The following is a 15,284-nucleotide window of genomic DNA, read 5'->3' on the forward strand; positions in this document are numbered from 1 at the left end:
CTCATGGCGGCGGAGCCTCAATAAGGAAATTAAGCAAGTCGATAGAAATCTGACCTGGGCCCAGGTCAAGGCAAAAGCGAGCAGCCGCCCAGGATGGAAGTCTTTCACGTTGGCCCTTTGTACCGCTGGTGGTGCACACTACCCTTAAGTAAGTAAAAAGCTACCACTTTAAATCTTTTTTGGAATATCTGTATCAGAATTGGAATCTTTTTGTTTTGTTGGTGTGGTTTTTTTATAATTGCATAATTACACTGCGGATACCAAATTGAATAGGAATAAGTTCATGTTTTAGGAATGATGAAATATTTGTATCGTAAATCATAACTCAAACCTCCTTCTCCCTCTTCCCATCCATAAAACTGTATACCTCTACTAACCTCGAGACGACCGCGAGTATTCGGTTCAATTCCTTTAACTCTAGCTTTAAGGCATCTATTATGTATAACGCAAATGATAACTTGGCTCTGTAAAGTTTATTCGATTGAGCCTGTACAAATAAATTATTACAAAAAAAAAAAAGAATTTGAATCCGGAACTTTCACATCTTATGAAATATATCTCTTCCCTTCGTTTGCCATTCATTCTGATTTTTCGAAAGAATTGCACACAGACATCACTTTTTGGATATGATCGTTGTACAAAAAGCACTCGTGAATAATACGATCTAGCAGTGAAACAAACCGTGAACATTTTGATTCAATCAGGTTGAGCGTCATGAGATGTCCATCATTCAAAGTTGATCGAAAACCATTGAAATGCAAATGCATGGTTGGAAGTACGTAGTACTAGTCTCAACTGATGAAAAGACTCAGTATTTGCAGTTTTTAGAGTCCTTCCTTAGATTAGCGAGCGGAATCTTGTAAACTGCTGACTCCTTCTTGAGGAACTTCTATATGTCACCGACTTCTATCTTGGTTTCCATAGCTCTCCCTGGCTGTCATTCGTTACGTTGAAAGGTATGCATAACCTTTACCCGTTAGTATGTAATCTATATTATCCTAAAGCACGGCAAAATAGATTTTACAAATACATTCATGAGAGAAATCATCCAACATAATCATCATGATCTGCACGGACTATTGCGAAATTTGGCTGACAAACATAATATCACGTCCTAAAGGGTGATACGGTCAAAATTTGGTCAATATCAACTTGACGTATTTCTTTCAATTTTGCATTTAAAAAACCTGAACACCCCTCATTTTGAAGGTGTGTGTGTGTAGAACGTTGCTCCTATTTTGATTTTGGAATTCACTCTTCAGTTGTCAAAATGCCGTCCAAGCAAGAATAGCAGCGTATCAAAATTTTGCTCGCGCATCGCGAAAATCCGAGCTACTCGCACGCAAAGTTGGCAAAATCGCTAAAAGTTGCCAAATCAACCGTTACAAATGTAATTAAAGTGTTTGGGGAACGTTTGTCGACAGCCAGGAAGTCTGGATCGGGGGGAAATCGAAAACCGGAAGCCGCTGAGACGACAAAGAGAGTTGCCGGTAGTTTCAAGCGAAACCCTAACCTCTCTCTCCGAGATGCCGCAAATAAGCTGGGTGTATCGTCTACAACCGTGCATCGAGCCAAAAAACGAGCCGGACTATCGACTTACAAGAAGGTAGTGACTCCAAATCGCGATGATAAACAAAATACGACGGCCAAAGCGCGATCCTGGAGGCTGTACACGACGATGCTGTTTTCAAGCACATGAAACTGTCAAAGTTCGCAAAGAAATATCTGGTTTGGCAAGCCATCTGTACCTGTGGCTTGAAAAGCAGCATTTTCATAGCTTCCGGGACTGTCAACCAAGAAATTTACGTGAAAGAGTGTTTGAATAAACGTCTGCTGCCTTTCCTGAAGAAACACGGTTGTTCCGTACTGTTTTGGCCGGATTTGGCATCTTGCCATTACGGTAAAAAGGCCATGGAGTGGTACGCCACCAACAACGTGCAGGTGGTTCCCAAGGACAAGAACCCTCCCAACACGCCAGAGCTCCGCCCAATTGAGAAATACTGGGCTATTGTCAAGCGGAACCTAAAGAAGACCAAAAAACTACTAAGGGCGAGCAGCAGTTCAAAGCAAACTGGCTTTCTGTGGCGAAGAAGGTGGACAAGGTGGCTGTACAAAATCTGATGGCAGGGGTCAAGCGTAAGGCCCGGCAATTCGGATTTGGAAAAGCGGAAGCCTAACTGAATATTTTTCCTGAATTTTATACTAATTGAACTTGAAAAAGAAATTTAATTTGATTTTTTAAATAAACGATTTCACCGATTTACACGCGTTTTCCCTTGACCAAATTTTGACCGTATCACCCTTTATTAGGGAACTTCTTAAATGTCAAGAGATATTCATTTGATTTCAAAGAACTTCATAGAAGCTCGTGGAACTTCGTTAAAGTGCAGGGACCATCATAGATCTTCACGATATTTCGTAGAATGTTAAACAACTTCGTGAACGATGATTACGGAACATCACATGAATTATTTGAAATTCGTACAAGTTCAGCAAGCTGGGCAGAAATTCAGTTGTTCTTATCGAAAAATTAAAAAAAAATGTAAGCTATGGAAAAATCTTTGAAGTACTAGGAACTTCAAAGAAGTTGACGAAAAATCCCAGAATTTCGTAGAATATTCTGCATATTCAGGGAACATTATATAAGCTTTGAGTTCATGGAACTGAGTTTAAGTTCAAGAAACTTCTTGAAAGTACACGAATCTTCGTATAACTGATATTCACGGATTTGTGATGATATCTCTGGATATTATTCAAGACTTTCAAACTTAATCAAGTAATGTTCTGAAGATATGCAAGGGTTCAAAAATTCCAGACGGAAGTTTGATTAGATAGTATTTAAAGGATATACAGCTGGTCGGAGATTTAAAGACCTCTGGATATTTTTCAAGACTTCAGGTCGATAAATTATTATTATTAAGATATTCAACTGTTCGTAAAATTCAAATAACGTCTCTAGATAGTCTCTCAAGATTACTGGTTGGACAGATATTAGTAAATTCAGGTTGACCAGGAAATCTGAAGATCTTAAACTGGTCAACCATTCAATTGGCTCTCTCAAGAAGGCAGATCGGTTAGGAAGTACTTAAAAGATCTCCAACTGATCGAAGATGTCAATAAAGTTCTCTGGATATTTTCCAAGGCTTTAGGTTGATCAAGTATTATTGTGAAGATATTCTCCCACATTCTCCCACTGAACCTTGGTCAGGAAGTATTCAAAAGATCTCCAGCTAATCGAATATTTCCGTGAAGTCCTGTGAATATTCAATTGATCATTTTGTCAAGCTTCTGCATTCATGTTCCATCGGATGTCACAGTTGTTGTTTGCGGTGACATCTATCGGAAACTAGGCACAATCTGTTTTCCTATAATTGTTCACAGAGGACACTGCAGACATGGTTTCTGGTACCTCTATATATGCATTTAGATTACTGTTCGAAGTCCCTCCTTTTTTACACATTCTGCACACAAAATAGCTCACCCCTCACATAATTTCCCTCCGAATTTTATGTATGGGGTGGGGCATAAAGTATCTTTTACGCAGAATATGTAAAAAAGGAGGGACTTCAAATGTTAAAGCAAATGCATATATAGATGTACCAGACATGTTTTGTAGTGTCAGGTACTCTATTTTGTAATCTGTGAAAGGGAAATCACAAATCGAGTGTCAACAAAATACATGGCATGTTGAGAGATTGAGCTCGTGAGAGAGAATTTCTCTCTCAAATTTGAATTTTTTTGGCTCTCTGGGGACTGGTAGTAAAGCAGGTAAAATTGTATGGGGAAAAATAATTTTTATTTAATTGTAGCTTGTTGAGCATTAATTTCCGGGAAAAAACTGAACGACAAAGCCCCTGACTAATTTCTTTAGGTTGTCGTTCACTTTTTTTTGACCTGAATATAAACCGGAGGCGAATTATTCCCCTTTCTCTCAATTTTTATACGGGGATTTTTATCACTTCCTACCAGCGGAACAGCGCCATCTCTGTGGAAAATGGTCGAACAAAATGATTAATTTGATCAATTTTTATCCTGAAATATCCAATTTTGGTTACATTATTCATATTCAACATATTCAGGAAGAAGCTTGAAATATGAAATCAAAAACTTCATTTATTTAACAAAAATCTCCATATGCCAGCTTACAATTTAAAAAAAAATCCATCGGAAGTCTGCTTCAGCTTCCGCATGTCTTGAAACAACTTCACATAACACGAAATGTATTCAAAATGTCTGCATGAAAAAAATACCTTCGCAGAATTTTAAATGTCTTCAAAATAAAGATATGTCGTTAAATCTGGTGTCCCTAGCATTGAAAAAAAAATTCCTTTTTTAAATCTTTCTTCTAACAAGATGAAACATACATTTCAGAACATCGTTAAAGAAATTAGAAACATACAAATATTAAAGCAATTTACTATCTTAAATGATTTCCGGGGATCCCGGGATTTCCCGGAATATCAAATAAATATTTCCCAACTCCCGGGATGGTGGAAACCACCGGGAAATGGAAGGTCTAGTTCTAACCACCGAACACAATTTTTGCGATATTGTTGTCCGGTATTCTAGCAAAGTGTGCCACCCATTGTACCCTTCAGCTTTAGCGACTTTCTGAACAATAGAGTTGGCCCCAGCTCGTGGTTCATTCTTCTCCTTAGTACACCGCCAAAGATTGTCCACCAATGTGCTCTCAGCTGTCCGTTCTCATTCACGGTGTCGATCAAACTGGCAAAATCAGCGATCGGAAAACACCAAAAACTCAAATCTCATGCGTGAGTTTATTCGCCTATGAGTTTTGCTATGCGAAATTCAACTGCACAAAAATCACCGATGAGTTTTAAGTTTAAAACATTCATTCCTTTATATTTTGACGTTATTCATTGTTATTAGTGTTCTTTCTGCATTATAGTGACGTTTCTTTAGCCTCAATCTACCTGTGCACCAACTCTCAAAACATATGATTAATATATGACATAAATTATGAAAATATTGCTTGCAATGAATGGATATCGAGTAAACTATTTAACTAACTGTGTATTTTTCAACCGATACGAGTATGAATATGGCAGCAAATCTGGGTTTGAAAGTTGTTGCACAGGTAAAAAGTGAGGTTACGGGACGCCACTGAATGGATGGAAAACTAACAAAACATTCTTGAACTTTCTATCAATTGACGTTTGAGCGGTTTTTATGAGTTTTAAGGAATGAGTGAGTGCGTGAAAATGCATAAAAATCTCAAGTGTGAGATTTAATTGTCAGATTCGCATGTGAGTTTATTCTCTTAATGAGGTTCAATGAATTAGATTTGAGAGTTGAGAGTTGTTGAGAGTTGTTGAGAGTTTTTTGGTGTGCTTCGTTCATTGCCTGTAGCTCGGTTAATGCTTTTGTCGTCGCTGTTGCAAGCAAACAATTCGACAATAATGCAGGACTGGCTGTGAAGTCGGAGTCAAGAAGTCGGAGTCGAGGAGTCGAGGAGCCGGAGTCGAGGAGCCGGAGTCGAGGAGCCGGAGTCGAGGAGCCGGAGTCGAGGAGCTGGAGTCGAGGAGCCGGAGTCGAGGAGCCGGAGTCGAGGAGCCGGAGTCGAGAAGCCGGAGTCGAGGAGCCGGAGTCGAGGAGCCGGAGCCGGAGTCGAGGAGCCGGAGTCGAGGAGCCGGAGTCGAGGAGCCGGAGTCGAGGAGCCGGAGTCGAGGAGCCGGAGTCGAGGAGCCGGAGTCGAGGAGCCGGAGTGGAGAAGCCGGAGTGGAGAAGCCGGAGTCGAGGAGCCGGAGTCGAGGAGCTGGAGTCGAGGAGCCGGAGTCGAGGAGCCGGAGTCGAGGAGCCGGAGTCGAGGAGCCGGAGTCGAGGAGCCGGAGTCGAGGAGTCGGAGGGAATTTCACGGATTGAAGAGTCGGAGTCGGTGAAATTATGCTAACTCCGACTCAAACTCTCAGATCGAAAAACTTAATTCAGATTGATTGATAATGTTAGGCATAACATTTGATAACGGCACAAAAGCATTTGTAAACAAACTTTCTAAGGCCCTTTACACGCGAACCAAACTACGCCCACGCAAACCAATACCACGTTCGGAAAGGTGATAGTTGCCCCTATCCGACGATGTTGTTGGTTTGCGGGGGCGTACTTTGGTTCGCGTGTAAAGGGTTTTAGAAAGTTTGTTTACAAATGCTTTTGTGCCGTTATCAAATGTTATGCCTGATGTTACTATAAAATCTCAATGAATGTGCTGAGACCACAGATAAATAGAAAAAAAAAACTCGAATATGTCTCACTGTAAAACATCGTCACTAAAACATTAACGCCATATTTTGAGTACACTGTGATGGAAAGTACGCTGAACAGATAGTGGTAGCAACAATACAAATTCCAGTACTATACTATGTTTGTTCTGATTCGCTATGAAAGTTTGACAGATAAAATGAGGGGTTCGTGGATTTTCCTATGTTTCGAGGCTGCTGAGCTGAGCCAAAAAGTTGAGCTCGTTTCTTCGAGACCTTCTGGTCTTAGAGTTACCTCTATGGTACTACCAACTACGATACTTTTAAATTTACCGTTAAATACTTGTTTGATGAACAACTTGCGAAAGTTATGTCTGTTTGTCTGTGCAAAGACCATCAAAATGATCAAAATCTATTCAGGAACTTTATTTTAACCAAGAGTTTGAAGATGCAGAATTAAAATATTTGAAAGCTAAACGGATTAAAATATCTTTGCCAGATCAATTATATAATTAATTGAGCTAGTCGTGATCCTTTTATAATCATATATGAAGGAATTAGACAATTTTGTGAATGGAGAGAATTTTGTGAGTGATTTAAGATAAATTCCCGAGTAACACACCCCCGTCACAAAAACTTGCAGCAACTTTTTTATGACTGAAATAAGTCGTAAGGAAGTTTCTTAAGTTGATGTCAACAAATTTATGTTTTCCAAGAGTTTCCTTCGATAGATCCCAGGATTTCATCACCTCACTCTCACTTCTCATCTCATTTCACCTCACCTCTCCTCACCTTACCTCACCATTTCTTATTTCAATTAACTCAACTCATCTCACCGCACTTCACCTAACATCTCCTCACCTCAACTCAATTCACTTTATCTCAATTCACTTTCATCTCATCTCGCCTCATCTCACTCTCACTTCTTCTTATCTCATATCAACTTTTCCACCTCACCTACCTCACCACAACACTTCTCACTTCACATTACCTCACCCTCACTCACATCACCTCAGAAGAATTTACCTCATTTCACCTTACCTAGCCACACCTCATCCACGTCATCTTATGTCATCTGAACTCATCTCAACTCACCTCATCTCATCTCTCCTTACCTTACCGCATCTTACCTCACTTCACCTTACTTCTTCTCACCTCACCTCATTCATCTCACCTCACCTCATCCCACCTCACTTCACATCATCTTATCTCATATGAGGGGGTTAGAAGAAAAGGGGTGTAAGTGACTTTGATCGATTCTCTTCATCGACTTTCTCTTTTGATAGCCACAGCTTTATAAACAGACTTTGCGCTATTTTTACCTCACAGTTTGATAAAGGAGGTTCTCATCTAGCATCCAGAATGGCACACAAATCAAGGAATGTGTTTGCAGCTGAATTATTAACGAAAAAGAAAGTCTATGAAGAGAATCGATCAATGTCACTTACACCCCTTTCCTTCTAACCCCCGAAGAAACGTGCTCAACTTGTTGGCTTAGCTCTGGTACTATCTTCGGTCCCAAGCTAAGCCATGCACCCCTCGAAACATAGAAAAATTCACGAACCCCTCATTTTATCTGTCAGACTTTCGACTAGAATGGGGTACGTTAATCGATTTGCTTAGGACCAGGCTAGTCAAGTAGTGAGCCAATTTAAAATCGTTAGTTTCCATCGGTTGGGCGAACCCTGGAGCCTCATTGCGCAAGTCGGAACGAAACATTTTTTGTATGAATGCTTATATAAAAAGGTATGTCGTTTCGATATGCGAAATGAGGCCCCAGATCTCATTTTGTTTTGAGAATGAAAAAGAACTGAAATCATGGACCACTAGAGGCGGGAAGATGAATTACGTACAATTTTAACGTTACCTTTTATGAAGCTACGTGGTTGCTTCCACTATGCGGAAATAAACATAATTGATGCTTTAGATTTAAAAATTACCACTTGTATAAGTGGAAACATTTAACAGATAATGAGATGGCGAAAAAAGATGTTAGATTGATTTTAACACCACCTTCTATTTAAAAGTGTTTGCCTCGTTACAGATATTATATATCAAACACTTCAATTAAAATAACTGAACAACGTCGTGCGGAAAATTTACGATTTATAACACAAGTGATTGTGATTAATATGAGAAATACCTAAAAATGTAGAATTCGTTGACTGACATCCATCTTTACCGGCTTTCCCCTACAGATAGTACTAATCAATTCCTCAGGAAACACCAAACAATCTATTCGATAGAATAAGATCGTGATTTAAGTAAAGCTTCTTGTGTTTGATTGACTGTCCGCTGTTCCATAAAGAATTGACTTTTACTATATGTAGGGGAAAGTCAGTAAAAGCAGACGCAGCATAAAAGATGGGTCACTTGCTGCACTTCATACGTTCAGCATGAGCAAACCTTTTCATTTAGTTTTTGCTGAAAGGCTGTAGCTCGAAATTTATTTTACAGAGATTTTGTTTACTTAAGTCAGCAAAGTTTCCGTCTTAACTGCCGGGTCCGTTATTTCCGACGAATGCCTTGTGAAATTATATCAGTAAGAATAACAAAACAGTGCATTATCACTTTTGAAACTCACTTGACGCCACTGCTTGCACTTATAATTTGGAGTAACGTCAAAGCTCTGCACTAATATTTGGGCATTCAGTCTATAGACCTCTAATGGGGCAATCTGGATGTACAACCACTATGCTGCCGCTATTCGCATAAAAGACCTATATCCTGTGGGCTTCCTATTTACTTGGAACTGTTATACGAATAGCGGCAGTATGGTTTTACAATATACCGTACGGTACAACCACACGTTGCATGGTAAAACCATCGCGGTTGTAAAACCAGATTGCAGCGTGTATTGACCCCACAACGCTCAAACTTCAGTATTCATACACCAAAGAGCCGGTTGAAATGAGAGGATTTCATTTTGAATAATTATTGCAATCGTGAAGAAATTTCTCTAGCATTCAGAATATCGTTTACACATAATGATCATTTACTAAAATAACATAAAACAATGTCTGGAACTTACCATTTTGGTTGATCGTTTTTTTCCGTTCCAGTCAGACACCAAGCCAAGAAATGTCGACGACCTGTTTCCCAGCTAATCAATTTGGCTAGTTGCAGTTGATATGGAAGAAATGTTTCACCAAAAACAAAAGAACACCGCTGACCGACTTCTTCTTTCACCTTTCCGTTGGAGATATCGAATGTTTACACTCCGGCGATCACGTTTCCAGCGCGAGTCTGGTATTCTGTCGGTAGGCAGCACACACTAATTAGAATGGTTATCACTTGGATTGAGCATGCGTGGTAGTTTTCAACACTAGTTACCGCACTTTTCTACCAAAGAAATCTTCGTTTCGGAAAGGACCACTTTTCGTTATCACATTTCACACGAACACTACACTACGTACTTCATACTCTTGGTTGGTCGGGGTCAAACAAAAGCTCCGGCTTTCCAGAGGCGACGAACGCGTGTGCTTTCCGTTGCAAGTCCACGCTGCGACTGTGAAGGTGGCACGATGTGAGGGCTACGACAGGGCCCGACGATCTCGTCGTTGAATAGTTCAAAACTATCGCGCTCTACCGGGAAGGTACCCACTCATACTAGGCGACGGACGGCGACGATGAACGAGCGTAAAAGTGATCCTGTGTTTGGGTTTGATTTTATCACATTCCGCGAAGGGCCGAGCGGTGGAGCTTTTGTGTTATTTGTTTACACACAAATGGCGGCAAGTTCCAACTCACAGTAAATTTTAATCCCGTCCTTGTTTGAATGATCGGCTATATGTTTGCTTAGAGTCAAGTTTATCAAATCTGATGTCGACATCAAAGCAGCCGGATGTAGTTTATCAAGATTTAATCCGAAAATAACACCGATAAAAGCTTACCACCAGTGATGCCACATTTTTTTTCGAATTTAGATCTGTATCTCTCTTTCTAAAATATAAGCGTCTGATATTAAACCTAGTTTAATCATGGTTGATTAGATTGTAGATTATCTCTTTTTGAATAAATGTCAATAAATAAGTTTTATACGAAAAATTCATTAAATTATTAATTTAATTCACTTTAAAACAAAAATACACAACACTTAAAAATACATAAATACAGAATATACAAAGTACACCTTTTCAATACGGGTAGATGAATCGAAGATACTCTAATTAACAGCCCCTTGAAAAACAAAAATGCAATGCTTTAGAAAGGAAACTTTAGTTATTTTTCAAGATTCTGAGCATTGAACAAACTCCTTCTGAACTATGAATGAACTCAATGAAGATTTAGGTAAATCCACACTGAGATATTAATAAATAAATTTCAGTACATGTTCGATTTTGGCACGGTTCGATTTTAGCATCATGCCAAAATCGAATTACAATTTTTAATAAAAGAATTATTATTTTAACGTCTATGTAATAAAGATGACTCACGGTGGTTCATAATCATCGAAATTATAAATTAAATTTAAAAATAAAACCGTTCGATTTTAGCAACACCAAATTTTCGGGCTGTTGCTAAACTACAGAGTTTTGTCAGCCAGATACAGATTAAAAAGATTTTTTGCGATGAACATACAAATTGAAAATCAATAAAATGTGGAATCACTGCTTCTCTGACATTTATGAATAGAGATTAGTGACGTTTAACGCACGCACACTAGCGGGAGCAAAACCGTGTAAAGTTGTTTATTATTTTTCTCTGGCTAACCTATAAAATGTATGAAAGTAGATCTGTCAAAATGAGTTTGACATCGATTTGTTATGTATTTTTCTCGGATATTCATTAACACGCTCTCACATATCGCACCAATACAACCGGACGTGAAAATCTCTATTGTACAAGGGTTGGTGCAGAACTTTGGGTAAATTCAAAGGTTTTCTTGCACTAAACTTATAATTTACCCAAAGTACTGCACTCCCTAATAAAATTGTTATGGTTATTTTGCTTAACGACGTGTTCGGGGTATCATCCAAACCATTTGTGGAATAGTTCTATTATTTGGGTTATCGTTCGTTTATGGTATTTTTTTATTAGGGCTAATAATTGTGCATTTCACAAACGTCGGAGAAGTCAATAGAGATTGCTGACGTTTATCATACGCACACTACGTCACGTATACGTATACGCAACATGTTTTCAACGGGGAAAAAAAAACTTCATGGCGGAAAATTTTCCCGATGAAAACAAATCACTGACACAATCATGCTTTAGCAATCTCTATATTCGTCGCAATAAATCTTTTTAATCTGCATCTGACTGACAACAAATCTGAATTATTTCCGTATTATGGTCTCAGTGCGGATTTACGCAAATCTCCATTGAGCAAATTCATAGTTCAGAAGGAGTTTGTTCGAAGTTTAGAATCATGAAAAAAAGAATTTGTTTACATATTTTAAAAATCTTGAAATCCTACAATCTTCATGTGTTTTGTATCATTAAGTACCAGTCATGAGAGAGAACTATGTTTCCGGCTAAAAAGTTCCTTAATGAAGTAACTATTACAATTCTCTAGATTTTTTTTTATTTCCGAGATTACGAAAACCTATACCTGGACATTGGACATAAACTGCTGGCCAGACTGAGCAGTTATAACATGTTATAACGGTTGTCAAAAAATTACAACACAGAAACTACCATCATGTTATAACTCTGTAGTCTGAACGTACTATAACACAGAACTTTTACTGGAAGTTTAGTCGAATGGCATGCAATAATCTTTAATTCTGTAACTACACCTTTCAAACATAAAAATATCCAGTTGATTCTTCGACTCACAAACTGTAATCAACCACTTTGTTAGTTTTTTAAAATGGCTTGTTTATCGATTTGACAAAAATATATTTAAATAACCTTCGTATCAGTAATAACCATATGACATGGTTAATTGAACAAAAAGAAAGTGAATCTAATATTCCTTCCAACGCGAAATCAGAACATCTGAACATCAGAAGTTCATTCGAAAGATTCCAAGTCCATTGGAAACTAAAATGATAATATTCATTTAGTGAAAAATACGATTTGGGTTTGATGCTCCGATTGAATTCAAGTTGCTTAAAAGGAAAAATATGATAAATATAAAAAAAATGTAAAATATATTCCCATTATTTGAAAAATCTGTATATTTTTCAAAAATCTGCAATCTGTATATACAGATTGGCGAATCAAAGCAAAGCCAAAACTGGTCATTAGACTGATGCAAAATTTGACTTTTTCGCTCCACAGTGCTTAAATGGTTTCAAATCGGGTCCTGATTAGCCTCCCAAAGTTACAACTCATTTGGTTAGAAACAGACTTCGCACAAGCCATTTGAAGTTTACATGTAAATTACTATGGGAAATCTCCGAGGAAATCTCAACTTTTTGTTCATTGCCTTCTAGTCTTTTTTTTTCATATTGAGCTGCGAAACAGTTCGATAGCCATTCTTTTAGAAAATATTCTCAGCTACAACTTTGCTGAAGATCGTTGCTATGTAAAACGAGACAGGAAAAAGTTATTAATTATTTAAGAGATTGGTAAACTTATGACATGATCAAGCAGCTGCTCTGTAGGCAACACTGTATTTTGCAGTGTGACATAGTAGCCATGATTTTTGTGTCCTATTCAACGCCCCAGAAACACCAATGTTGCTTGCTGAGCAGTTGATTGAGCATGAACATAAGACATCAGCGCATTGAACCATTGATAACTTTCGATCCTTGCATTTAATCAAAAAGTGGTCTAAAGCAAAATTGTAGCTGGGAAAATTTCCTACAAGTACAGTTGAAAGTTTTTGAAGCAGACAGATATGGCGAATTATTAGATAGACATGAACAAAAATCTTGGTTTTACCATAGTAATTGCCATACAAACTTCAAATGGTTTGTGCCATCTCAGTTTCTCACCAAATGGGTTCAAATTTTGAGAGGTTAGTCAGGATCCGATTTGGAATCGTTTAAGTATTGTGGAGCGAAAATTTCAAATTTTGCATCACTCTACTGGTCATGCGACACCTAGTTTTAAGATCCACGATTACAAAAATGATGATGTACTAAAATAAGTGTCATGCAGTATGACAGATATCAAAACGTCATTACCATTTTCACCCACTCGCCATCTGTGAGTCAATCGTCACTTTGATTCTTCAATATCTGTATCAATATATTGAAAAAAAAAATGAATGATTACACATAAATCTGTATATGTGGCATCACTGCTTACCACACAATTAGTTCGACAGTGAGCATGCAAAAGGGCGAATACGCGATGATCGATTCTCTTCATCGATTTTCACTTTGCATTGCTACAGCTAAGCGAAACAATTTTCTAGAATTTGTTCAATGCAGAGTAGTAACAGGTTGTATTGGCTATCAAAAGCAACAGCAAACGCACCGAGAAACGTTAAATCTAGCGAGTTATTAACAAAAGAGAACAACGACGAAGAGAATCGATCATCGCGTATAGGCCCTTATGCATGCTCACTGTCGAGTTCTATACAGGGCAGGGTTGCCAGATATACCGATGTATCGGTATTTATACCGATTTCCAAACTTGATACCGTTATTGGCAAATCAAAGTTGGCACTCGTGGAGAATAGAAGAACTATGAAAGTGATGATGGTTTTAAAATTATCCACGGTATACGAATGCAATCTTAAAATGCTTTTATTTTGCAAATGGAGCATTTTATTTAAATTTGGTTGCTGTTACAGTGGTAGAAAAGCTGAATTCTTTGTATACACCTAACAATCTGAGAAGAAATTATTTTTTCTATATTATATGTCTATTAAGTAGTCCTTAAGTTTTCTAATAACGTAGCACTAACCAGATTTAAATAAAATGCTCCATTTGCAAAATAAAAGCATTTTAAGATTGCACTCATAAACCTCACCGTGTAAAATTTTTAAACCATCATCACTCTCATAGTTCTTCTATCCACGAGTGCCAACTTTGATTTGCCAATATGTACCGATAAGCATCCTCAAAATACCGATTTTTGAGATTTTGTACCGATTTATACCGATTTTTTTTTATAAATAATCAAAATGAATATTGTCTGCCCGGTGAACAGTCAGATGAAACTATTGTGAAAGACTTTTATCTTTTTGAATATCTGCTTTGAGTCTGCTCAAAACATTATTCATCTATAAAAATGTGTATTGCTTAATATGTACTCTTTCGACTAATGTTTCCATTTCCTTGCCGTTTTTGGCTAACCGAAGCAGTCGAGGAACAGCTGATGGCTCATGCCGGTTATTCCTGGGAATCAGGAAATTCTTTTACTCAGTGTACTCCATGTTAATTTTATAACTTCCGGAAATTTGTTTATTCTTCCCTTGGAAGTTTGTTCCATCTTTCCCCTGGAATTTTCATCCACCTTACCCCGTAGGTTATTTCCCGATTTCTACCGGAATGTTATTTCGACTTCGCTTGGAAGCTTCTTCTGGCTTCTCTTGGAAGGTTCTCCCGTCTTCTACTGCCAGTTTTGTTTTCAGCTTCCAAGAAACTTCAGGGATGCTTCCAGAGTTTAATTGTTTTTCTATTAGCTTCAAGAAAACTGCAGGCACTTTTAAGAAGTTCTGCATCTTCAGAAAACTCCATACTTTTGGGCAAGTTTGAAGATCTGTACGGGTAAGTTCCGATAAATTAAAGACAGGTTCATTAACTTTTGTTAAAATTCTAGAACCTGCGAAGTTCAGAAAAGTCCAGAGATCTCCAATGAACTAAAGAAAACATCAGACACATTTTGGAGAAAAAAATTTCAAGTCCAAAGAACTTCAGGGAAATTTAATGGTATTCAGGACAGTTTCATTTGTTTCGTGTTAATTGAACAGATCAATTAATTTCTATTAAATTACTGAAACCAGAATGGAGCTCCGTGCATCTTTAAAAAATAAAAAATTAAATCGGGTAGATCAGGGAACTTCAATGCTGATGTTAGATTAATTTCATTTAAATTGTGAGAGTACTTAATATGTTTCGAAATGTTCCAGAAAGTCCAGAGGCCTTCAAAGAAGATTAGAGATTTCCGGTAGTTTCATTATAATTAGGGACGTTCCAAATACTTTTAGGATGATCAGCAGAAAAC

General features: G+C 37.9%; 1 protein-coding gene across 1 annotated transcript in view; it reads right to left on the reverse strand.

Annotated features, from left to right (window-relative positions):
* The window catches only part of LOC135710797 (sodium-coupled monocarboxylate transporter 1), a 104,355-nt gene extending 94,684 nt beyond the window's left edge, over window positions 1-9,671 (reverse strand). The window contains exon 1 of the mRNA XM_065233480.1: window positions 9,247-9,671. Within this exon, the coding sequence (XP_065089552.1) occupies window positions 9,247-9,249 (3 nt within the window). The 5' untranslated portion in view covers window positions 9,250-9,671. The remainder of the gene's footprint in view (window positions 1-9,246) is intronic.
* Window positions 9,672-15,284: the final 5,613 nt, after the last annotated feature.

Source organism: Ochlerotatus camptorhynchus, unplaced genomic scaffold (genome assembly GCF_037179485.1).
Source record: "Ochlerotatus camptorhynchus isolate MF236.1 unplaced genomic scaffold, CSIRO-AGI_Acam_v1.1 ptg000402l, whole genome shotgun sequence".
Taxonomy (NCBI): domain Eukaryota; kingdom Metazoa; phylum Arthropoda; class Insecta; order Diptera; family Culicidae; genus Ochlerotatus; species Ochlerotatus camptorhynchus.